This window comes from Sinocyclocheilus grahami, unplaced genomic scaffold, assembly GCF_001515645.1.
Source record: "Sinocyclocheilus grahami isolate Dianchi unplaced genomic scaffold, SAMN03320097.WGS_v1.1 scaffold39.1, whole genome shotgun sequence".
Lineage (NCBI taxonomy): Eukaryota > Metazoa > Chordata > Actinopteri > Cypriniformes > Cyprinidae > Sinocyclocheilus > Sinocyclocheilus grahami.
In genome coordinates, this window is record NW_015505218.1 from 893,017 (window position 1) to 918,674 (window position 25,658).

The window sequence follows — 25,658 nt, forward strand, 5'->3', positions numbered from 1 at the left end:
TGCATTGCTGTGCATTACATGCAACTGTCACAGGCAAGGTGCTGTGGATAAATCTCAACTTGGGAGGATGTATATGTCCGTACGCTGTCTTAACGCAGGCCAGAATGTTACTGTGATGTACAATTTTCTGAGGCTTTTGTCAGAAAACGACATAAAGCTTGGCTGCAGAATGATGTCAGCTGTGATTTTACCAAGTTGGACTTACTAAGCAATGCAATAATTTCTCTACTTTTTCTATTGAATATCACTCCACAGCCTAACAAACACATCTGACAAAATGGAGGATGTAGTGCTAGTCAAATATAATTTATTCTGGGGGTAGGGCATTGGAAATATGTCACAGCATATTCACTGGGCTCCTATAAAATGCCAGGAAAAGGGACAAACATGTGTCTGCTGTGTTTGAACTCCCCCATTGTCAGGAAAAGGGGGAGCTATCGTGCTGTTGTTTTGCGCACAGGGTGCAAAAGAGAGAACTTGGCTACCAACCGTCTCCTACCCTTCCAGTTTAAGCCCCTCACTCTGGAGACAGCACTTTACAGTAAATCTAGCTGTCATCGCCTCAAAAATGGGTTTTATGGTCTCAGACCCCGCCGTTAACAAAGCTTGAAATGGTGGCATTTTAGGTAGTTCGTATCATGCTGATGTACTGTATGTTCAAGTGATCGTTTTTCTTAAAAGTTTTCTTTTATTCAGTTATTTGGTGCTATAAAAAATGGAGTGTCATGTTGTGATTGTGAGCTTGTGATTGGGTCTACGTCCGGTTTGATACTGCAGCTCCAGCTCACTATCCCAACTCCAAATGAATCACTAATGCTTAGAATTGGGCTCTGAATGAATCACTACTGATCAGGCTCAAACTCCAAATGAATCATATTTGATATTTGACTTGATTTGTGAAATATGACCTGGACACGCTTTTGTGAGATTCACTCAAGTGTGCCGCACACATCCTGAAAAGTTAAGCCAAAACATTTGTATCGCCAGCTGCTGGCTGGAATAGGTTATAAACCCCTCCCTTTCCATGTAAATGAATGGGGAGTAAACCAAAATAAAAAAAAATCTAATTACACTTCATGTACACTTCATAAATTTTCCGAAAGATGGTTTCCTTCAATTAAGGTAGTTCTTATTACACTGATCTATGTTGAATCACTTCTGCAGAGACTCGGACTCCAGATTCATCTCTACTGTGCAGACTCAGGCTCCGAATGAATCATTATTGAGCAGACTCAGGCTCCAAAACAATGACTACTGCAAAGACTCGGACTCCAGATGAACCTCTACTGCACAGACTCAGGCTCCAAATGAATCACTACTGTACAGACCCAGGCTCCAAATGACATAATTGGCGCAAGATGACCACGGCTATACTGGGATGTTTTTTCTACACTTTTCTAAGGAAGTGGAGACATGTCTTATTTACCCCATTATCCACACGATGCCCTCGTAGTCCGGTTATATTCCAGTAGAAAATGAGCTCATCCTGAGAAAAGAGATACTAGTGATAAAATGCAAAGACCCCCCAAACAGTTAAGTTATGGGTCTGATAAACCTGCATGACTCAAAGTGTTCTGCGACCATGCTGTGCCTCACAGGGGACATACTCCCATATCCAAGGACAACTGCACACAGCAAAATCTCCCCTAATTGCTGACATCTCGCCCAGCTGGCATAAAGTCGCTTAATTAATAATGAATACACCTACAATGCTCCAGCTAGTTTCCCTATTAATTAACTTGACTCCTGCAAGCAGTCACACGGCTTCTCTCCCATGTGCCGACGTGTAAAAGAAAAGGAGCCTGTTTGGTGTGTGTGGGCTGAACGTGCATCAACGCTGGATGCAAAACTAGCGCGCATTCAGCACAAAAGTGCAGCATTGTCAGAGTGGGGCGATAAATGGACAAGCACTGCACAAATGATCTCTATCCCGATGAGCAGAGCAATATATTTGATCAGAAGGTTAAACATGTCGAGATTCAAGATTTCAAAGTTTCAAGATCTTTAAAGTCAGGTTTTAGGCACAATGAAATTCTTATTTTGTTATCTCCTCACGAGAAAGAGTGGGCAGAAGAGGAACAGACAATAAATTCTAAAGACAAAAAATATAAAGACTATGCAATAAAGTACAAGACAGGAAAATGCATTGTGTACATCTAAATGCCACTTCAGATGCAGCTTTGCAGTGCAAAGGTGGATTTCGTTGATACTGATTTGATTTGTAACATACCAAGTCAATGGTATTATATTATTGTAATTGCATTTATATCCTATTATACTATATCCTAGTGCCCTATTATTCTAACTGCATTTATTGACGAAATTTCAGAATTTACATGAAAGGGCACTCATAAAAGTTAGAAAAGTATCCCTTAGGGAGCAAATATCGCCCATTTATGCTTATAGGTTTGGGATTGTTTTTCAGTTTTTACCCTGGCTTCACTGAATTCTGCAAAGTGCCCTCATTTTTTGTGTTATAGAAATGGCCAACCTGCTTAAAATGTACCTCTTTTTTTTATTCTTAATATGCAGACACAAATGTGAAGGTCGATTTACCTGCAAAGTGTAACACTGTGACTCTGGGCTCTGCATATTTAAGTGTTCTGAAGTCATGGAATTATAAATGTAAGCAGTGATGAAGGCTACGTTTTGGTCACCATTAGCTTAGTTCTTAAACTGTAACCTCAAAACCATCCTGCCAATGAACAGTTACCACACTACTATAATGACTGCATTATTCACACTGCTTATATCTTTGTATACACAGTGCGTTGTTTGAAATATATCGGGAAAAGCAAAGTATAGTCCTGAAAGTCTACTGCAGGTTGACGCAGTTCGGCTAGGTGTTTCTTCTTCTTGCTGATGTGTATTTCTGCAAATGTGCAGAGCCATATGGCTGCTTGCTGAGTTTCGTAAAACTTGCAGAACTGTACACATTTATCTCTTTGTTCTGGCCTCTTGAGTTTGCAGAGCGCTTTAATTCATCAAAGACTGTCAGTGTCACAAAGTTGTTTTGTTCGCAACAGATACACAAATTACCTCTCCAAATGCCCATGAATGCTGAAGTACTATTAAGTAAAGAAAATAATTAAAACTATTTTGACTATACGATTGTCACAGCCATAACTAAACATCAAGATATATAAAGTGATGACCACCATTTAAATCAATGCATGCAACACTTTCTACGAAAAGAGTACAAAACAGGGACTGAAAAAAGTTAGGGTTAAGCTAAAATTATTTGAGCTGTTTTATTTCCAACTCAGTTTTTTGCTCGTTCTTAAAACTCATGTTTTGTGTGATTTTGTTCTACCAATAGACACTAAATTAAATGGCTATTATCAACCTGCTGTTTAGTTAGTGTTCGTTTTAGTGTAGGATACGTTGTAAATACGTTGTTAGTTGTGACTCACCACATCCAGAGACTTTTAAATGTCAATAATGTGTTAATAGCTATAAATGTCAGGTAGAGGAACATATAAGTATTCTCCTTTCATCGTGGCCCATGCGAACGCTTCATGTTTTAAACATGCGTCTGGAACATCTATTAATATATGTGTCCAACCCTCAGTTCCATCTCTAATGATTTAACGGAGTCGTCATATATATGTTCCTCATCTGACAAAAGGACACGATGCCAACGTTTGGCCGTTCATGAGAGGGGAAAATGAAGCAGATTTAATACAATGTATGAAAAGCACCGTGTCTCTAGTTGCAATGTAAGAGTGAGAATGCCGCCTTGTTGCTATGGAACCCTTCTGTTGCTAAGCAATGAGTTGATGATTAGAATTTTGAATCGGGTGGAAGAGTGGTATTTTCTTTGCCACTCTATTTCTCCATGTATGTTGATGAAAGGCATGTGGGCCTGTCCTTACTCTAATTCACATGCAATTGCAAACATTTACCTATAAAATGCTTAGAAATGTATTAATATAGTATTTATAAGTAAATCTATTCGTCTATCTTTCTATCTATCTATCTATCTATACACACACACACACACACACACACACATATATATATATATATATATATATATACATATACACACTTCAGTCCTAAAGCACTGATATCTTTGCTTCAGATTGAAGATGCAATAGCCCTGCAAGACCCTTTAGCATCAGGAGAGGGTGCTGTAGGGCACCTCACATAATCCTACCTATGGTAAGGGACTCCTGACCCATAGGTATGTATTTGTTTAGCACAAACGGAGACATATTTATATTATGCTCCGTTATGCCGTGAGAGCTCATCAACTTGTGAACTAATTGGGGCGATACATTCTTGGCAATCCGCTGTTATGCCGAAGACTTGCGGCTATACATCACCCAGATCGACTGCTATGAGTTTCCTTCACCCCCCACCAGTAAGCACTTTCAGCTCTCTCCTAAGGAAAGAGGTTCAACACAAACGCTAGGCATTACCGTCATCATTACCTGCAGGAGAGATACATTGCTTTGTCAGTGAAAAGCTGCTAAGGGAAAAAGCAGCGACCCACGAGAATTCAGCCCGGGACGCAGTATCCTTGGCACTTGTGTTCCGTCAGAACTGCTATTTTTGCTGTTTCTACCTGGTTTTTGCTGTGTCGGGGTCTGGCTCCATGTGATCTGGCCTCAGTTTAGCAATACAAAGGCATTGGGGGAGAAAAGTGGTCTTCTGAATGGAGATAGCTTCTCTAGAGAAGCCACCTGCCTTACATTTGTCATTTAAATATGTATACAGATGATGGTGCACTCTTAAAAATAAAGGTGCTTCACGATGCCATAGAAGAACCTTTTTGTCTAAATGGTTCCATAAAGAACCTTTAACATCTGAAGAACCTTTCTGTTTCACAAAAGCTTCTTTGTGGCGAAAGAATTACAAAAAGGTAAGAAAGAGATGGTTCTTTAAAGAACCTTTGACTGAATGGTTCTTTGTGGAACCAAAAATGGTTCTTCTATGGCATCGCTGTGAAAAACCTTTTGAAGCACCTTTATTTTTAAGAGTGTGCCATCTGCCAGTGCAGTTGGAGAGGGAAAAATTGGTGGAAACTCACTGAATTCCTGAGGTGGTGCTGGTGGTGGGGTTCAGAAAGGGGGATGTACAGGTGCCACGGAGCATTGACCAAATCAATTCAAAATATCAGGGTATTTAAAAGGAGCAATGCCGCAAATAGTCCTATTGAATGTTTGACAGCTTCAAGTTGAAATGATTGGCTTGTGTTCTCTGTGTTTCTTTAGACAAAGCTTTGCATCATGCGTTTTCATTTAAAGATGTTTTAAATGTCATTATATGCAGTCGAAATACATTCCTGATGAATGGCCTTGTTTCTTTTTATTATCAAATCAGAGGAAATATTCTCGGATCAGTAAAAGTTAAGATCAGTCGACAGAATGTGTGGCATAATGTTGATTATGACAAACTGGTCTCTTGTCTATCTTTATCTTTATTTAAAAACATGGGTTATAGTGAAGCACTTTCGATGGATGTGAATAAGGCCGATTTGTAAACAATATTCAAAATAGTCACTGTTTTAGTAGTATGGCCACTTGATATAAACAGTATGCATATTAACACAATTTTAGTGTGGAAAAAAACATACTAATATATTCTGTCAAAACCATTGTTGCAGCTTCGTTGTCTTGAGAACACAAATCCCTAGCTCAAATAATACACTAGTTTTGACTTCTTCTTCTTCTTCTTATTATTATTATATATAAAATTATAAGCCTCACATTTATGCTTCATGAAGCCATCGCATACTCCAAAATTTGGCCCCAGTGACTTTGAAATAAAGTGTCTTAACAAACATTATTCTACCAATGCTGAGCTTATCTTTTATTGAACCCAAAATCCTTTTTTTCCCCTTCTTCCTTTTTAATGACAAACAGATTTCAGAATTTTCAGCCATCGGTTGAGCCAATGCTGTACATTTCATGGGAATCATATATAAATGGCTTATTTATAGCTGCCCCTGCATATTAAACTGGGATGGGAAAAAGTATTTTAACATAAAAAATTACATACAACATATACAGCTATAAAACACATTTTTGCATTTCATGCACTCTTTGTTATATTTGCCTTATGACTAGTTTGTAGTAAACTGAATTGTTATGAGCATTTTTTTTAAATTTTAAAATTTTATTTAAATAATAAAAAAAAAATTCTGATTATTTATTTATTTATGTATTTATTTATTTATTTTTCACCAAAAATAACATACTATATATTGTATCCTAGATATACAGCATTCCAAAATGAGAGCTTATACTTTTTACGATTTGTGAATATATAGTGCTCTGGGACTTGATACAAATAAAAATAAAAAAATGATACAATAAGTTGTTCTAAAACCTTTGTACTTTGAGCTAGCCTGTACCAAAGAAGGGACAGGCAGACAATCTCAAGAAACTCCACCTACAGGAACTACATCCTTGACACATAAACAGAATTTGCCTAAAAAGTAGTCCAGCCATATTTAGGCAGCTGAGTTTTAAACCCTCAACAGACTAAATGGGATTGTGCGAATAAATGACAGCATGTCACAGATACTCTTGAACATCTTGAACCCGGAACATTCTTTTAAGCTGCGGCAGAACAAGTGTTTATAAGGAAGATGGCTAACATTTGCAGCACTTCCTAATGACCGGAGTAGTAGGAGAGTAGGCCAAAACACTCTTTCTCTCTAAGACTCAGGTAAGTGGTTTTATTTAGAGCCAAGGCTTGGAAGTCGAGGGAGAGCGTTCTCCAATGTTCCTTCATTTCATGGAAGCCCGGGTCAAAAATATGTAGCGGCAGGTGCGTGCGCAAGATTTCAGGCTTCACTGTTTACAACTAGCCAATGAATGTACTTTGACATCTCCTGGGAAAATTCTTGCTGGTTGCCTTCACAAAACGCACAGGAAAATAGCTAAATTTTTTCCTTTGGTCCACAAGCGCCGTTTCTCTCTCTCTTTCTCTCCCACTTCTGATTTTACGAGGTGAGGTGAGAGAGTAACGGAACTGTGGGCACTTAAGAGTGAGGCGGGATGCCATGCAAACATGTCAGCAGTGAAAAGATGGGGGTGAAAAGTACCACTGCACAAAGAAGATGGAGAGGATGCACGGAGAGATGGAAGACTGCGCTCTCAGTCAAGTGCTCAGTTAGTAAATATTTCAAAACTGCAGTCAAAAGAACGATGTTTTTTTTCTTTTCTTCAGTGGGTCTGGATGACATCTTAGAGACATTTTTAAGACAGCACAGAAGATGGATGACAAGCAAAGGAAATCTCAGAAAACACAGAAAAAAAAATAAAAATGAAAAACTTTAAGGAAAGGTAAAATGTGCAAAAATGTATATATTAGCAGAATTTAAATCATATTGAATAGGTGAATAAACTTTTTTTATTTTATTTTTTGTACACTGAATCAACTGATTCATTGAAAGAACCTCAAAAGACTGATTCCTTTATGAATCTATCATATATGAATATATCAAGAAGAACATTTGGATGTTCTTAGTATTATTGTGTATGATTCATTGGTGCATGTTAGTCCAAATATTTGATTGATTGATTGATTGATTGATTGGTTCGTTGGTTGGTTGGTTGGTTGGTTGGTTGGTTGGTTGATTGATTGATTGATTGATTGATTGATTGATTGATTGGTTCGTTGGTTGGTTGGTTGGTTGGTTGGTTGATTGGTTGGTTGATTGATTGATTGGTTGGCTGCTTGGTTGATTGGTTGGTTGGTTGGTTGGTTGATTGATTGATTGATTGATTGATTGATTGATTGGTTGATTGGTTGGTTGGCCGCTTGGTTGGTTGATTGATTGGTTTGTTGGTTGATTGGTTGGTTGATTGATTGATTGGTTGGTTGGTTGGTTGGCTGCTTGGTTGATTGGTTGGTTGGTTGGTTGATTGATTGATTGGTTGGTTGATTGATTGATTGATTGGTTGGTTGGCTGCTTGGTTGATTGATTGATTGGTTGGTTGGTTGGTTGGTTGGTTGGTTGGTTTTGATTGATTGATTGATTGATTGGCCACTTGGTTGATTGATTGATTGGTTTGTTGGTTGATTGGTTGGTTGGTTGATTGATTGATTGATTGATTGGCTCGCTGCTTGGTTGATTGATTGATTGGTTGGTTGGTTGGTTGGTTGATTGCTTGCTTGCTTAGTTGATTGATTGATTTTTTTTTTTACTTTGTAGTCTTAAAAATTTAATAAATGTATCCGTCTCTGACATTATTTTTCTTTTTTCCTGATGTTGCTTTGGCCATCTGGATTTAGGACAGTGTTAACCGGTAGCCCATTCTCTTATCTTGGTTATCGTGGCACTCATGGGCAAACAAACAAACAAACAAATAAATAAATAAATACATACATACATACATACATACATACTCACACATGTGGATTCTTCAAAAGAAACTCCACCATGTTAAACAGACCTCTGAATTGTTAATGTTTGTCTCTGAAAATCTCTGCTATCACAGTGGTTTTGTTGACTGATGATGGCAAAAGGTTTCAGCATTAAAAAATAAGGCTCATTTTTATATTCATATTGTTCTGGTTGTAAATGTTTCCCAAGCAGCACACAAGTGGAGTGCTTTGACTAACCCCTCACCACCAAGGCAAATGCCATATTTAGTAAATCGGTCATGCAGAGTATTTTAAGGAGATGTATTTTTGAGTAAAGGTTTAAAACTTAAAACCTCAGATTGATGTGCATATGTTTAGTAAACAATTCCCAATTTATAAATGAACCTATTAAAGGAAGGCATATTGTTTGAGGTAAATGCTTTGGCTAAATAATGAATGGCATGAGTAATTCTGGCCCATTGTCATGCATTTTTTCTTTGTAGCTATGTGGTCTATGCTTTATTCAATTTTTTTGGAGCCTTTTGTAACACATGCGTTCTCACTTGCACCCACATACAGAAAAGGCAAACTGCCAATGTTTACAAAGTTGTTTGTCTCACAATAGTCTCAGTCTCAGACCGCACACCCACAGTCTGTTCACTGACCGTCTGATGCATATTGCACACAAAACTGGAAAGCTTTTTTTTCTTCTTCTTTGGCAAGCTATATTCTGATTGGTGAGCTTTACACAACTTCCAGGAGTAAGAGCTCAGAATATAGAATATCTGGAAACAAAGTTGTGTTTACAAGGTTCTGGGTTGACACAATGAGAACAGAATTAAATAATCACTGGAAAGTTTACCACTTTAGTGTCTTTTGGAAGCACTTAGTACCAAGTGAAATAGATATCCACAAGTTGATGTGTATTTTGGCTTTCTGTGAAAAGCTCTCCACTTTTATGTTTAGATTCTTGTTTTGCTCCTCATTACACTTTTTATGATGTTGCCACAATGCATTAATGTTGTAATTGCCTAAACTTTTCTCTCTCTTTGTTTTTTCTTTTCTTTAGGTCCTCCAGTCATTGTGGGAATGAGTATAAATATTGCCAGTATTGACTCCATTTCAGAAGTCAACATGGTTAGTCAAATTAATTTGGCATTATTCATTACTGTTGTTGCTGATTGTTGTTAGACTATCATAAAGATGAACCTCACGAATAGCTCGGTAAAATGTTAATTAGGCCTATATGTTGATATATCACAAAATATATCAATATTAATTATTGTGGCTGATGCACTTATAAAACGTGTCTTTACAAGTCAATATATTATTTGATTTAATGTGTTTAATTATTGTTCTACACTGTAAGAAAAACAACTAATGTCCTTACAGAAAATTTACAAAATCTACAAACATTTCCTTCAACTTTAAAACTACACAATGCAATGTGCAATTCAAAATATGTGCACAACACCTGTATAGAAAAAAACAAAAACGTCCCAGTGTACTGTGTACTATTAACACGGTACACTGGGACGTATTTTTACAGACTTTCTTTGAGTACGAGTTTGGCATTTACTGAATAATTTAGCTGTGTTTCTTTGGAAACATGCAGTATGTTTAAAGGCTGTTCTATTGAGTATTATGTAAGAAAATGATCAGTATGCATGATTATGTATAACTGCGGTCATGACCAATTATGTAGCATCAGTAGACCTTTTGGCTCTGGACCATCACCTCAAGTTAAACACCACCCTGGAGCCCTTAAAAAGCAGTTTGCTTAAAGAGCAGCCGTCTAAATTTCTGCTGACAACTCCCTATACATACTTACCGTGGAGACCCCATGCAGACTTACTGCATTCATCATTTCTTCATGCAGAGTCAGGGACTTTGGTTTTATTAGTGCCTCGGCTTCAATGACTGTAGCCCGAATCCATAAAGCACCCCAGAGAGGAAGTGTTGCACCTGGATCAGTTTTCCTCAGGTTACTGTCGGATAATAATGGTTTGACAACAGGAAATATGATCCTAGATTAGATTGCTTATTTGGAAATTTTTTGAGAACGCCAGAAAAATAAAGCTGCTTCCACATTAGTTTGATTACTTGGTCCTAACTAGAGCCCTTTCCCCTGCAGATCTCTTTTTACACTATTTTGGGTCTGAAGCATGATACGATTTAATGCACTTCTTTTTTTTCTTTTTTTTGATGAGTTTGGAAAAATACAATTTAAAAACCCTCCCGAATTTAATTTAATTTAATTTAAGACTTGCCACAAATTATTTATACAGTTTGAGAAAAGACTGGAGACAGCATCAATGAGGAAATTCACTATACAGTATGCTGTATATAAAGTGTGACTGGAAACATGGAAAGATGTAAATTACACATTATACATAGCATTTTGCTTCTGTGATTTAAAAATGATTAGGAGGGAAATCAGAGGCCATGTCAACATGTCAAGTGGGCTTGGGTGCGATTCACTACCTTAAGACCCTCTGTGTCAGTTAGATGGCTGAACTTATGACACTTGTGGGGACTTCAGTTCCCAGAGGCTCCTAAAGCATGCCGTGTCCTCATCATCAGAGAGGGCCCTTCAACAGTCTTCGCAGGCAGCAGTCTTCACCTGACTAAAATAAACCCAGCCGAGCAGATGTGTGAACAGAAGACACTGTGCTCAGAATACATTAGCTCCTCATTTTCAGGAAACAATTTTTTTTCATAACTAAACGCTTCTTTCAAAGAGGTACTTTGAAGATTATATATGGGGCAAGTTCATTTTACAGCTCTGACATTTCTCACTGTCCAGTTTTGCCTCTGAGAAAAAGGTTGATGAGGCAATCAAAATGGAGTAGAAAATTGGCTACTGGTTAAATATATGCTTCATTTAAGTGTTCCAAGGAAGTTCCTAGAAGTCGTAATTACACTGTGATGTGTGTTAGAGTGATTTTGGGCAGAATTAACTAGACAATATATACAGTATATATGCATTTTACTTCAGACAGGTAGTAGCGAAAGTTTTTTTTAGCAAAAGTACACCAAAATTAATTTTTAAAAGATATTGTGACATTGCTGATTGGCCCAAACTATTCACTAGCGGCAGGCCAGAACTGTGACATTAAAGGTTAACTGCAAAGAAATATACAGCCATAGTCCATTGCAAACTTGTAAGTCTTCCAAAAATAGTGCAGTATTTAAAATGCATTCAAACTAAATTATGTATACCCTAATTTGGAAGTTTGTCAGCTCAATGAAAATCTACACTGGTAATGAGAATATTACGGTAGCATTCGTGTGTACTCATTTCGCAAATACAGTCACTCTGACATGAACTGAATGTAGCAGGGACATCTAGTGTAGTATTTCCTAACCCAAATTAGAAAATAGTTTATGTTCTTAATCTGACTCATTTCTGTGAGTATGCTGTAGAATGAATTGTTGTAAACCCGTCATCAGGTTTAGACAGTGTTAATGCTGCAAGCCGTCTCCTTCATGTGATGCTTGCATTAAACTGCAGGTGTGTTAATCAGCTCTGGCCGCAGCATTATCAAACTCCAAGTGAAATGCAATTAGATTCAACGTTGCATGATTTCGCTCCGGGACATTGAAGGGAGAGCACACTAGCTTCACAAAGGCTTTAAGAATGTACAGACATAACAGTCTAAACAGTGGTTTCTGGTTAAATTATGATTATGAAAATTTTTTGATTATTTATCAGTAATTACAAAATTAGACATACTCCCCCGGTTTCACAGACAAGGCTTAAGCCTAAAGGCCTAGACTAAAATGTAAGTCTGAGCTGTTTCAAATGAAAGAAACTTGCTTTGACTGATCTTAAAATATATCAGTGCCTTTGTTTTGTCTCAAGATGCACACCAGTAATGTTTTTTTTCTAAGGCACGTTTATAAAAATTACTTAAATGTCCTAATTGAACTATGGCCTAATCCTGGTTTAGGCTAAGCCCTGTCTGTGAAACCGGGCCACTGAGTCCTAATTTGGGCTAAATATAAATTTGTCAAAATTCTGTTTAATTTTGATTGTTAATTCCTATAAAATTGTAAAAGTTGTTTATTTAGACCAGAATTTTAGTAAAAAAACTTTTTTTTTTTCCCCCCCCGCAAATACAAAATAAACATTTCGACCTTCCTTGGTGTGTGTCAAACTGTGTCAAACCACAACTGGTTTGTTCCTTATAGTGTAAGTTACCTTCTAGTCACACGTGAATCAAATATACACAGTTATATAAACTGTTATCCATGATGTTTTGTTCAGTATGTCCTCGTCTGCGAGTATTAATTCATAATTGTGATAACAATGTGGATTGTGGCTAGGCTTCTTTGTTGCATGCAGTTCTATGGATCATGACAACACCTTACAGTTTTATAAAATTGCAACGCTTATTAGAAATTAAGGTTACACTTTATTTCGATAGTCCACTTTAGACATTCTATTAACTATAAGTAAATTTGTAACTACATGTCAACTACATGTCAACTAATTCTCCTTAATTTGCAACTATTATTGTCTAAAATATATTTACTAGATTACATTGCAGTTGCAATCAAATCTGTTTGGATATCAAGTTTTACTTTTGCCAACTGATGCTATATGCCATTGGAAATAACTGTACAAAATAAAGACTTTTATCACACCTCAACTCTCAACCTCAATCTGATTTTCTGTGCTCTTTGCAGGACTATACCATCACCATGTATTTCCAACAAAGCTGGAGGGACAAACGGTTGGCCTATGCTGAGATGGCTTTGAACCTCACTTTGGACAACCGTGTGGCTGATCAGTTATGGCTCCCAGATACCTACTTCCTGAATGACAAGAAGTCTTTCCTGCACGGTGTGACGGTGAAGAACCGAATGATTCGGCTCCATCCAGATGGCACAGTTCTTTACGGACTGAGGTAAATGCCATTGCTCTTGTAATATCATTATTAGCTATGTTTCCATCCACCTATTTTTTATGCGCATTTTGGATTATCGCATAAAAAAACCGCTGGATGGAAATGCCGAGATGCGCATAAATTCAAAAAATGCGCATAAAAAAATGTATGCACATGACTGAGTAGGATCAACTTTTTATCCGATAAGAAAAAATATGGATAAACTACAATGGAAACACATTTACTGAATAAATTCCACCATGTGCATTGAAAAAGTCATGTGACTTTGCGCTATGAGACAGGATAAGTTGACTTACCAGCGGACCGATCTCGTTCACAGAATCTATATGTTGTTTTGGTCGTTCTGAAATGCCTGAGGAAAGTCTGTCATCAAAGTATTTCTGTATAATTACTGTCTTACATGACTGCGTTCCCAAACAGCAGGCATCCACCTCTAAAAGCAATGACCGCATTTATTGTGTTACGTCTGCTCTCTCTGAAGCGCAAGCAATTTGTTGCATATGAAAATGATTATATTCATTGGCTTCTCCTAGTTTTCTTAGAGATCTTTAGTGCCAGTTTATCAGGAAGTGACGACTTTGACTCGTTGGCTGGAAACGGTGCTTTATTCGCAAATGTTTTATGCGATATTCCAGTTTTGCGCATAAGTTAAATTCACATCTTTGGATGGAAACATAGCTATTGTCTTTAAGTCCGCATGAAATCGAAACTGACCCTATTTACTTTGTTAGTGCACATTACTAGTCTTGTGGTGAAGCGTTTGTCTTCGTAATCTTTAGTCAAAATCTGAAAATTAGCTTTCCCTCAGAAATTCTGTTCCTTCCTTCAAATTGACATCGTCGAGTGTCAGTCTGCAGTGAGCTACACTCTTAAAAATAAAGGTGTTTCACGATGCCATAGAAGAACCTTTTTGTCTAAATGGTTCCATAAAGAACCTTTAACATCTGAAGAACCTTTCTGTTTCACAAAAGGTTCTTTGTGGCAAAAGAAGGTTCTTCAGATTACAAAAAGGTAAGAAAGAGATGGTTCTTTAAAGAACCTTTGACTGAATGGTTCTTTGTGGAACCAAAAATGGTTCTTCTATGGCATCGCTTGAAGAACCTTTTGAAGCACCTTTATTTTTAAGAGTGTAGAGATGTCGAGAATGTGCGCTGAAATCTAGCCCCTCCCTCTATTTTTCGTAATATTCTAAAACACCACAATTTGGTCGCATCTTCCGGTTGACACAGACTGAAAAAATAAAATAATGAATAGGATTCACTCACTCAGTCCAAGCTTACTCTTTGTATCTAACCTGCAACCATTTTATTTATCATTCTTGAATGAATTGTTCATATCAGTATCAAAGTTTTTTGTTTAACTTTAATTATTGGTAAAACTTCATGTCACACTTGCTAGCACAAAGTTATCTATGGGAAAGCTTCTATTTGGGGTGTGTGAAAGATATCTGTTAATGGTTCACAGCACTGACAAACCGTGTTGAAAATGAAGGTGCTAATGATATTGGGTGGAAAGTGTGATCACATGAAGATGATTTGCCATTTTTGAGTTCAACTCTGGTTCGAACTTCCTTGTTTGAGCTGTCCGTCTCCTTTTGGACAAACTTCTACATCAAGGTGGTTCTTATTCTCAAAAAATATAGTATTGCATATAGCAAATTACGTTTCCTTTAGCCAGTTGAGTTGATTTGCCTGATCTGCTAAGGATACTCGCATGGTGAGTTAATGAGTGAGAAATCAGAATTGCTGCAGTTTCCAGTTGAAATGAACACTAGAGACGGTAAAACACCAACAACTTTGATTCATTTTTTACACAAAGTATGATTTACAGAGCCAGAGTTTTGATTAAGAAAGACTCATTTTCGCACAATTCCTTGCACAATATCATCTTCTGACTTCATAACAAATTTAGCATGCTGCGAGATTTGAAAAATTATATTTGTGACCGTTATCGTCACATATACAGAAACATGCTGCATGTATGGGTTTTTACGAAACTGCAAGTTTGTTCGGTATTGCTCACACGAGGTGAAGCGCTCTGGTACTTATCCTGTGAAACTACAGTCCGACAAAACAGCTCAAACCCATGTATAAGGAAGTTAAAATAGCATGGTTGCATCAGTGAATGCGTTTTTATATCACTTTTGCTTTCGTTAACACTATTGTGTAGGTTAAGGGTTGGGTTTGGTGTAGGGGGGTTGTAATATTCCAACACAATAAAGCATTTAGCAACACTCGCCGGATATTCAAATTCTGAACCGCTGCAATACGTAACTGAAGCAACCTAATAAAAAATGCTGCAATAGGTGCCTGAACCAAAACACAATAAAAATGTGGCCACAGTCACAAACTGAATGCACGTTTTAGCACCACTCACTGCACATTAACTTTGAAGCTGCTGTGAAACGCGCAGTAAGGTACGTAATATCAGTGTTGCAGAAACGTCGCCACAAGAACATATTTCCAGTGAGACTGGGTTGTACCAGAACCCTGCTAATTCAACACTTTACAGTAGGACTGTCATTATATAGGATAACAATATAGGCCACACTGTGCCACGTCCAGTGTAGACAGCAATACTGATTATAATGGGTTCTGTTGGGTTTTGATTCATCGTATCATGCTGCTCATATTCAGTTTAGACAAGGTGTAATAATGTAAAATTTGGTAAAATTCAACAGTCTAGATGGAACATCTAAGAACTGTTGTCTCAAATGTCATCCTTCTTTGGACAAACAGAGGCACAAGAATAAAAGCAAACCACTCTCCCTCCTCACTCTGCTATGCATTAACCCAGAACCACACCAGCAAGGCAGAGAGTTCACTCTGGGGGCCCCATTCAATCAAACTATCAATAATGAAAGATGACAAACTGTTTCCTCTTCCAAGAGGCTCTGGCACAGGTGGAATCGAGGAATGGTAGCGAGGCCATAGGTCAGTTGCTTTTTTCCCCCTGAGGGTCTCTCAAACCTGCACCACTGTAGAGAATTTAAATGTAAGGGGAACTAGAGCGTGGATGTTTGCAGTATCGATACATCCACTCTTAATAACGTCTTAAGATGGGTCTTTGCTGGCTCTAAATTATTTATGAGTCAGGACTGTTGTTAATGTTTAATTATCATATCATGCCCTGCTGTGTCTAAAAAGGGATTTCGAATTAATGTGCGTTAGTCAGCTTTAGGACAGCTACAGTACGTATGCAAAGCATCCTCCATATGACCCACAAATGCACAGATTTATAAATATGCAGTGGTTTGTGCTTTATGGGGATTTGGAGGAGAAAGCTAATGCTCATATTGAAGGGTTTTAAGCAAGCAAAGTATTTTAAAGATTGTTTACACTGAGCATCTAAGTTAACCGACTGTTTACTCCACATTTCCAAGAAAGCATGATAATAAAGAAATATGAGTGACATGAAATGAGAACAGATGAAGAACACAAACAAGCAGCTGTTATTGCATAAAGTATGTTATATAAAAAAAGAATTGTTTTTACCGATGTTGTTTGCTCCTTAGCCATGTTAATTATAGGACGCTCACAGTGAAATGCACAGACGGCAGTGTGATAGCTACATTAATATGTTACACCCATGCTTCGTTACCTAATTTAACTCCACCGTCATGTGTATGCCGTTTGCTGTTGCCATGTTCACTGTTATTGTCTGTCGAGGTTATATATAACACTACAAGAAATTAGAGTTTTATTTTATCAATTTATTCCAGTATCAATTACTACTTGCTTTAAGGTAAAGTAATGTACTATGACAACTTCTGGATTACCTCAAGATCATATATGCTAAATCTAAAATAATAATAATAATATTTTTAAATGTCACACATGTTATGCAGTGAAAGCAAGAACATATATTTGCGTTTGTAATAAATGTTTTAATTCCTTTCCTGTATTTTTGCTGCTTAAATTCTATAATTCTATTTAAATGAAATGTTCACAACAGAATACAGTTACCTTTTCGTATTCTGATTACATAACGGCAGGGTTCAGAATATACTTTTTGTCAATTAAATTTAGAAAACCAACCGTATTTTTGCTTCCTTATCATAATGGGATTCTTTATCTGTTTGTCTTGCGTATAAGTGACAGACAGAGCAGGTCAATTGTTACTCGCTACATCATAGACGAGATGAGTCAGTCTCTATCCTTCAGCGAAATGACAGCTGTCACAAAAATGCGTAGAGGCATCATGATTTTGCTCCTATTACATTCATTTTGGAGGCTTAACACAAATTTCACATATGTGTTGCCACATTGTGTTCTGAGGAAAGACTTCTAGATGCAATGTGACAAGATTATAGTGAATTTGAAAAAAAATCAATCACAAATCATAGCCAATAAGAAGAGCATCTGGGTGGGCCCTCTCTACAAGCGCACTGCTGTCTTGCACTTGCAATGAAATGGATAAGTACATAATCAAATTATTTAAAAATATATGCAAAATACTAATGCAATTTTGTCATGGAATGCACTTGTTTCCTTACACAGTGTTCCCAGTGTAAATATGGTTATGCAGAATATGTGCTTTTTAAGTACTAATAAACAGCCAATATGTTAATAATATGCATGCTAATAAGCTAATAGTTAATAGTGAGAATTGTTCCCTTTACTAAAGTGTTACTAAAATATTTTACAAAACTGAAAAACGGTACATGAGCTTTCAGCTGCAACGCCACATCCGAAACTAGAATCCCCGGTTACTCATCGCGTTTCACTGTCATGGATGGTTAGAGCAAAAACTCTGATTAACATTGAAAATAACTTTTTATCACATGCTTTGGTGCGTCTGGTTAGGACATGGTGTTAATCTGAATTCCATGCAGCTTTGAAGAATGCCACACTGTCACTTTATAGACTACGGTCTCGAATGATCGTTTTTGTCCATCACAATACTCCATACATCAGAGCTGTTCACTTAAGTACACACGTCTGTCAGCATCAGATTTGACCTGCTAGAAGTTCCCTGGAGAGACTGAATCAGCACTGAGTATGTGGATCCAATAATTCCCAAACCCAGCATGAAGTCAGACTAGAGGAATGTGGACATGGATAAGAGAATGAGGTCAGAGGAGAATAATACTGTCGTTATCAATGATTAAATATGATATTCTGCATACGAGGAATGAATATAAATGCAACTATAAATTTGCCCCAAAATGATTTGTAATGCTAAGAGAAATTAAGACTATTCACACATCTCATCTGCACAAAAGAAAAAAAAATGCAGAAACAATTCTCAAAAATAGCTAGTGAATTTCACAGACAATTACAAAGAAGTGGCAAGTAACACACTGAATGCATGAAATTTTGAAGTAGAAAAATTGTATTCTCTTGTAACTCCAAACTAATTTACTATTATTATCATTCATTCATTTTATTTTTATTATATATATATACAGTATATATATAATTTTGTTTTTGTATGGACCTTGACACTCATGGTTGTTATATGGGAAGGAGCTGCAAAAACATTATTCTTTTGTGATCAACAGAAGAAATAACATCATACATTTTGGAAGGATATGACTAAATAATGACAGATGTTTCATTTTTGTGTGAACGATACTTCAAATGATGTGAGGTGCTGAGAGATGCATTTCTGATCAGCGACTGCTAACTAACTTGCGTTTTGTCTCAAGGTACCCAGAAGCATCGATGCAAAGTGTTGAAAAATGAGCTCCATGTTTTGAAGCATTGTCAAAATGTTCTGCATAGCTGGTCAAATCTGGACAGTTCTTGCATTTTGTTGATGATGTGCTCTGAATTTAGCGTGCTCAGTTCTCAGTGTTTTGTGTGTACACAGATTAAGCAGTATAATATAATATAATATAATAACGAATTTCCAGTTGCAACATTATAGCTAACAGGTGAAGATATGAAAAAAATTAAGAATAGTCCACCTAAAATAATACATTTTCATAATTTACTTACCATACTCTTATGTCATGCCAGGTTAGATGTCAGTGTCCTTGTCATATGTCATGATTGATTACAATGTGTCAACTTTAAACATGCACGTGAACATTTGTGAATTGAAAGCTATGACAATGGGGAGGAGCATTACTCAAATGAAGCATTAATTTGCATGTACCTATAAGAATAAACATTTTTATTCAGACCAGTTTAATGAACCATTTTGTAAATTGGTTTGGCCAATTAATTGAAAAGAAGCTAACATACACTATGGCTTGTATATACATTTAAGTTTATTTTTGTGTCATGCTCCCTTTTTACTAGTAATCCTCATCTGTTTTAATGAATAAGTGAGCATCCCAGCAGTCCAGCATGGGACAAGCGGTTTTGAAACTTAATTGTTGGACATTTCTCATTCTTGTCAATAATTGATTAAGGCATCCTCCAATCAGTGATCTTCTGATAAATCTGTTTCATAATGCTCCTTATGACCTCATTGAGTGGAGCTCACTTAAGCTTTTTGTTTTTAAGGGAAAAGGAGCCGTTTTCTCATTTTTCTACTTTCAATATGAAATTAAAAAAAGAAAAAAGAATGAACGAATCTACCCTGACTGCTTACCGATAATTGCATTTTCCTCTTTTTTTTGTTTTTCTTTTTTTCTTAGAATAAGAGAATAGATTCCAAGCATTACTCATGACTCAGATATTCACATGGTGCAGTCAAGGCTGAGCTATGATTTCCTAAAGGTTACCAAGGTAACGGTGTCTCTCTCTCTCTCTCTCTCTCTCTCTCTCTCTCTCTCTCTCCATTCCTTGTTTTTTTGCTGTCCTTTTCTCCAGAATAACCACTACAGCAGCCTGCATGATGGACCTGAGACGGTACCCCCTCGATGAACAGAACTGCACCCTGGAGATTGAGAGTTGTAAGTGAAAGGAAATGTGAATGCACATACACATACTGGCTGTGTTTGAGATGTAATACTAGGACACTATATCAGTAGAGAAAATAATTTGATGTGTTCTACACAACTGTCTCTGTATATTTATTATTCTACACAACTGTCTCTGTATATTATTTATTTTTTTCTCTCTCTCTTTCTTTATGAGATGAATCATGGCAGCAAAAACCTGAACATAAGTGTGAAAATTTAAATTACAATAAATACCCTTATTAATAAAACATAATTAACCCTTTCCCCGCCAGATTTTTTTTTTATTTTTATGTACTGTATGCATCTGCTTACATATGCGAGTGCTTGTTTATGCTTCTTCTTTGCCGTGTTTTGGTCCAGACTCCTTCAGAAGATGTGCACACTCAAAAAAATGCTGGGTTAAATACAACTCAGTGCTGGGTAAAATAGGGACAAGCCCAGCAATTGGGTTGTTTTGACCCAGCGGTTCGGTTAAATGTTTAACCCAACCTTCTGGTTAGTAACCCAACCACTGGGTCAAAACAACCAAATAGCTGGGTTTGTCCCTATTTTACCCAGCACTGGGTTGTATTTAACCCAGCATTTTTTAGAGTGTACACTCTAAAAATGTTGGGTTAACTACAACCCAGTGCTGGGTGAAATATGGACAAACCCAGCTACTGGGTTGTTTTGACCCAGCGGTTGGGTTAAATGTTTAACCCAACCTTCTGGGTAGAAACCCAACCACTGGCTCAAAACAACCCAATAGCTGGGTTTGTCCATATTTCACCCAGCGCTGGGTTGTATTTAACCCAGCATTTTTTAGAGTGTACACTCTAAAAATGTTGGGTTAACTACAACCCAGTGCTGGGTGAAATATGGACAAACCCAGCTACTGGGTTGTTTTGACCCAGCGGTTGGGTTAAATGTTTAACCCAACCTTCTGGGTAGAAACCCAACCACTGGCTCAAAACAACCCAATAGCTGGGTTTGTCCATATTTCACCCAGCGCTGGGTTGTATTTAAAGTCCGCATGAAATCAAAATTGACTTTATTTACTTTATTAGTGCACATTGCTAGTCTTGATGTGAACAATTAATCCGTGCAAGTTAATCCGCTGTAAAAAAAATTGTTTGTTTCAGTAATCTTTAATTAAAATCTGAACATTTACTTCCGCTCTTTACTTTCCTTCTCTGATGACGTCATTTTGACGGCTTGGGCAGAATATCCTTAAACACACCCCTCCAACCGTTAGGTTGCTATAAGTGAGAGACAAAGAGGAGGAACGCAAAAATAAAATCCCGCCCTCTATTCAGTATTCTGTTTCAGCTGGAAATACGTCACTACACTGAAATAAAGTCGGCAGCAACTTCCAGTTCACGTGGACTTTAACCCAGCATTTTTTTAGAGTGTAATAGCACCTCCTACCCAGTGTTAGGTAGTAACTAATTACATGTAATCTGAATTATGTAATCAGATTCCAAAATGTAAGTACTTTTAATTAGAGTATATTTCATTTTAAAATGCTCATAATCAGATTACAGTTACTGTTTATGAATTAGATGGTTACATATTATTCACACAATGATTAAAAAAAAATATATATAAAAATGATTTAAAAAAAAGTACCTCTAAAACAATTAGACAATGAATGAAACAAATAATTATGCAAGTTACTGCAAACTGGAGATGTCTAGCTGTGAAACACTTCGTCGTCATCATATCCAGTGAGCTTTAGTAGCTGTTGAGAATGATTTTGAGGGCATAATATGCCAAACTAGGAAATCAGATGCCACGCAATGATTGAACAGGATCATTCAAAAGAACAAATTTGAGAAAAAGAAATCAGAATCCCCATCACTGGCGTGATAGTCTAACCTTCATCAATCGTCTTCACAACCTACACTCCACAAACGCCAACTCTGACTACGGTTCTAACCACATCACCTTGAAGAAACCGTGACCGTGGACAACAGCAGTTTGAACTCATCCAGCTCATAAATTTCACTTTTACTTCTTATCTCTGTCACACTCCACAGATACCTAATGTAAGCAAACGTAATCATTAAGCCCATTTAGAGCAATCACCCATATCCGCAGTCCTGCCCACTCTTGTCTTTGGTTGTCAGGAGTGATAAATGTTCTTGTAGGGGTTTGACACTGAGGGCTCATGGCACAATTGACAGACATAGGTAAGATTGAATGTGTTTGCCGGTTTATCAATGAGGTGCCCTGCTCTATCGATCAGTCAGTCGTACCAGGATGGCGTGCCCTGTCTATCATGGATACATCAGAGGAGCCCAGTTAAATAGCTAGATTTGTGTTTCAAATGATTACACCGTGCACTTTGTTTCATGCTTACTGCAGATCAATGGGTCAGATGCTACTGCCTTGCTGAGGCATGAGATTTTTCCGATTTGCTAGTATCAACATTTCCTTACTTTTGGAACACTACACTCTAAAAAATGCTGGATTAAATATAACCCAGCGCTGGGTTAAAAAGGGACAAACTCAGATATTTGGGTTGTTTTGACCCAGCATTTTTTAAAGTGTAATGTTTGCTATTCCAATAAATTAATGCATTAGGTGTCATTAACTGCACAGTAGTCATGAAAAACAAGAATAAGTTTCTTTGTAAATCATTGATAAATCACAGTTAATGCAGAAAGGGTTTGAACATGAAACATTCTTCTGTAAATCGTTGCATTAGTTGCGTAAACCTATCATAAAACTTTTCTTACGTCTCATTTGTTACATACATTTTTCAAAAAAACGTTCTCACATAAATTACCTAATTTTGTGTAAATTATTCACAAAATCATTGAATTTGTCTTACTCATTGTGTATACCATTCATAAAGCCATTCTCATGTGAATTGTTTCATTCAATGCCTAAATTTTGCACTTAGCAGACAGAAATCTCTGTCTGAATTACATAATTTGCATAAAAATGTTTTGCAATTTTCTCCATTTTTATGCTTTTCATTGTGTCACACCAAGCTGCAACATTATAGTATATACAGTATTAGTGGTTGGAAAAGCAAAGACAGAGAATTCATATTAATATTTATTTTATTTTGTTTTTATTTCAAAATGTTGGCAAACACTTCAGTTGTATACCTCTTGCCATTTTCTCCTCCTAATTGTGACACAGCTTGTCATACAGAAAGCACGTTAAACACTCTAAAATGTGTGATGAAACTGAACACAGCGACCAACTAGATGCCACACAGCAGAACCATTTATTTGTGCAATTAACAGTGCTGATAACGACACTTAATGCAGACCAATTTCCACCTCACTAAAACACAAATCACATTTTTGTCACCATTGATGAATGAAATAAACTAATTTGTTCTGTGCCTTCCGGTAGTTTGTGCCATGTAGTTCAATTTTCATTTTAGAAATCATCACTGAAATCTGTTTTCTAGATGTAAAAATGTCATTGTCCAGTGCTATGGTTGTATAATACACAAACATTATTAAACATTTGTTGTACTGTCTACAATCTCTGCAGATGGGTATACCACAGATGATATCGTATTCTTCTGGCAAGGAGGGGACAATGCCGTGACAGGTGTGGACAAACTGGAATTGCCTCAGTTTTCCATTGTGGAGCTACGTCTTGTGTCCAGAGAAGTGAGGTTTACTACAGGTATGGACGATTCACTTGGTCCAAATACTTTGACACCTTCAAAGCAACTTTAATTTCATTCAATGTATCAGTTTATGTTTTCTATGTATGTATGTGTGTGTGTGTGTGTGTGTGTGTGTGTGTGTGAACTTAACCCATGTCCTTGGCATTGCTCGTGTCATGTTATATTTCAAATCATGAACAAAAAGATCAATGATAAATTTGAGCATTTTGGGTTTCTGTACCTAAGCTGATGTTCACACTGAGACTTCCTTTTCTGCTAAGTGCCTCCTATGTGAACTTGGAGTTGGAATGCCGGAAAATGTGATACTGGGATCAGGACCTAGTAACATTCCCAGGATCAATCCCAGACAATCTGTGTGAACAGAAGCCAGCACAGATGTAGTGTAAAAGTGATGATGTTAGTTCTCATGTGGCTATTTTCCCAAGGGAAGAAGAAAAAGGAGTAGGACTATATACAGACAAAGACTCCAAAAAGAAAAGTGAAAGTGAATCACGTGGTGTATAATTTTAACAGGTTACACCACTGCTTGTTGGGAAAAAAGTAGTAGTTCTGAAAATAATTGAATTACTGCCACACAGCTAAAAATGTAGTTTAGTTAGTAGTTTCAACTACTTTAATGTTGTACTCCACATGGGGTTAACAATAGCACTAAAATCTATGGCCTCAGAAAACTGTCACTGAAAACAATGCAGTGAATAAGATTTACTCAGATTTAAGATTATCGCGCTGCACTGCTCAATTTAAACTAATGTAGAAAATGTGGCTATCATTTTAAGTGTTCTTGCTCATATTTATTTAATGGGAAGATTTATGGGCAAGTGTCCAAACAAGAGTGACTAATAATAAAAAAAAAATAGTGCTGCTGTTGATTCATCAATTTTATGCAAGCTTTGATACACTCTAAAAAATGCTGGGTTAAATACAACCCAGCGCTGGGTAAAATATGGACAAACCCAGCTATTGCCGTGGTTCGCTACTGTGAGGAGCAAGGAGACGAAGGAGCGAGGAGATGAGGAGTGCAATTCAAACATATAGGCTTTAATCACATCCAGGGAACAAGGAAAACACACGTAGCAAGGGTAGACATATACAATCCCGGACAAGGGAGAACAAAACGGACTAGAACTCAAATAGGGCAGATAACGAGGGGTAGACAGGTGAGGAGGATAACTAATAACAAGGAACACCTGGAACTAATAGAACTAAATGGGGACAGGAACAGGAAGGACCAAATAAGGGCAAGGAAGGCACATGGGGAGCAGACTAGAACTCAAATAGGGCAGATAACAAGGGGTAGACAGGTGAGGAGGATAACTAATAACAAGGAACACCTGGAACTAATAGAACTAAATGGGGACAGGAACAGGAAGGACCAAATAAGGGCAAGGAAGGCACATGGGGAGCAGAACACATACAAAACAAGGAACAGAGTCTGACAGCTATTGGGTTGTTTTGACCCAGTGGTTGGGTTACTACCCAGAAGGTTGGATTAACTTTAACCCAACCGCTGGGTCAAAACAACCCAGTTGCTGGGTTTGTCCATATTTCACCCAGTGCTGGGTTGTATTTAACCCAACATTTTTTTAGAGTGTAGACATCAGGTATTGTTCCTTTTCAAATGTGTTGAATTAATTCACATGTTTTAAATTACAGCCTGATCAAGTTATTCCCTTTCCCTTGGATACTGTTGCTGCTAAGCTCCCAATGGAATTTGTTCTATTGCATCCTTATCCAAAATCCTTTCACTTCAGCCCAAGTGCAGGGAGATTGGAACCACAGGGAATAAACAAGAATATTCCTTTAACGTTAATAAATAGCCATAGCAATTTGAATAATCAGTACATTGAATGAGTCAATTATTCATACCACACCTAACATTTAGCGGCATCGTTTTTAAGCAGGCATGTGGAGGCCAATCTTGGAAAGGCTT

At 37.2% G+C, this 25,658-nt stretch overlaps 1 protein-coding gene across 1 annotated transcript in view; it reads left to right on the top strand.

The window, feature by feature from the left end:
• LOC107581896 (gamma-aminobutyric acid receptor subunit beta-4-like) overlaps positions 1-25,658 on the top strand; it is a 41,935-nt gene that overhangs the window by 12,496 nt on the left and 3,781 nt on the right. The window contains exons 3-6 of the mRNA XM_016267574.1: positions 9,392-9,459; positions 13,015-13,235; positions 20,000-20,082; positions 23,587-23,724. Coding sequence (XP_016123060.1) covers positions 9,392-9,459; positions 13,015-13,235; positions 20,000-20,082; positions 23,587-23,724 — 510 coding nt within the window. The remainder of the gene's footprint in view (positions 1-9,391; positions 9,460-13,014; positions 13,236-19,999; positions 20,083-23,586; positions 23,725-25,658) is intronic.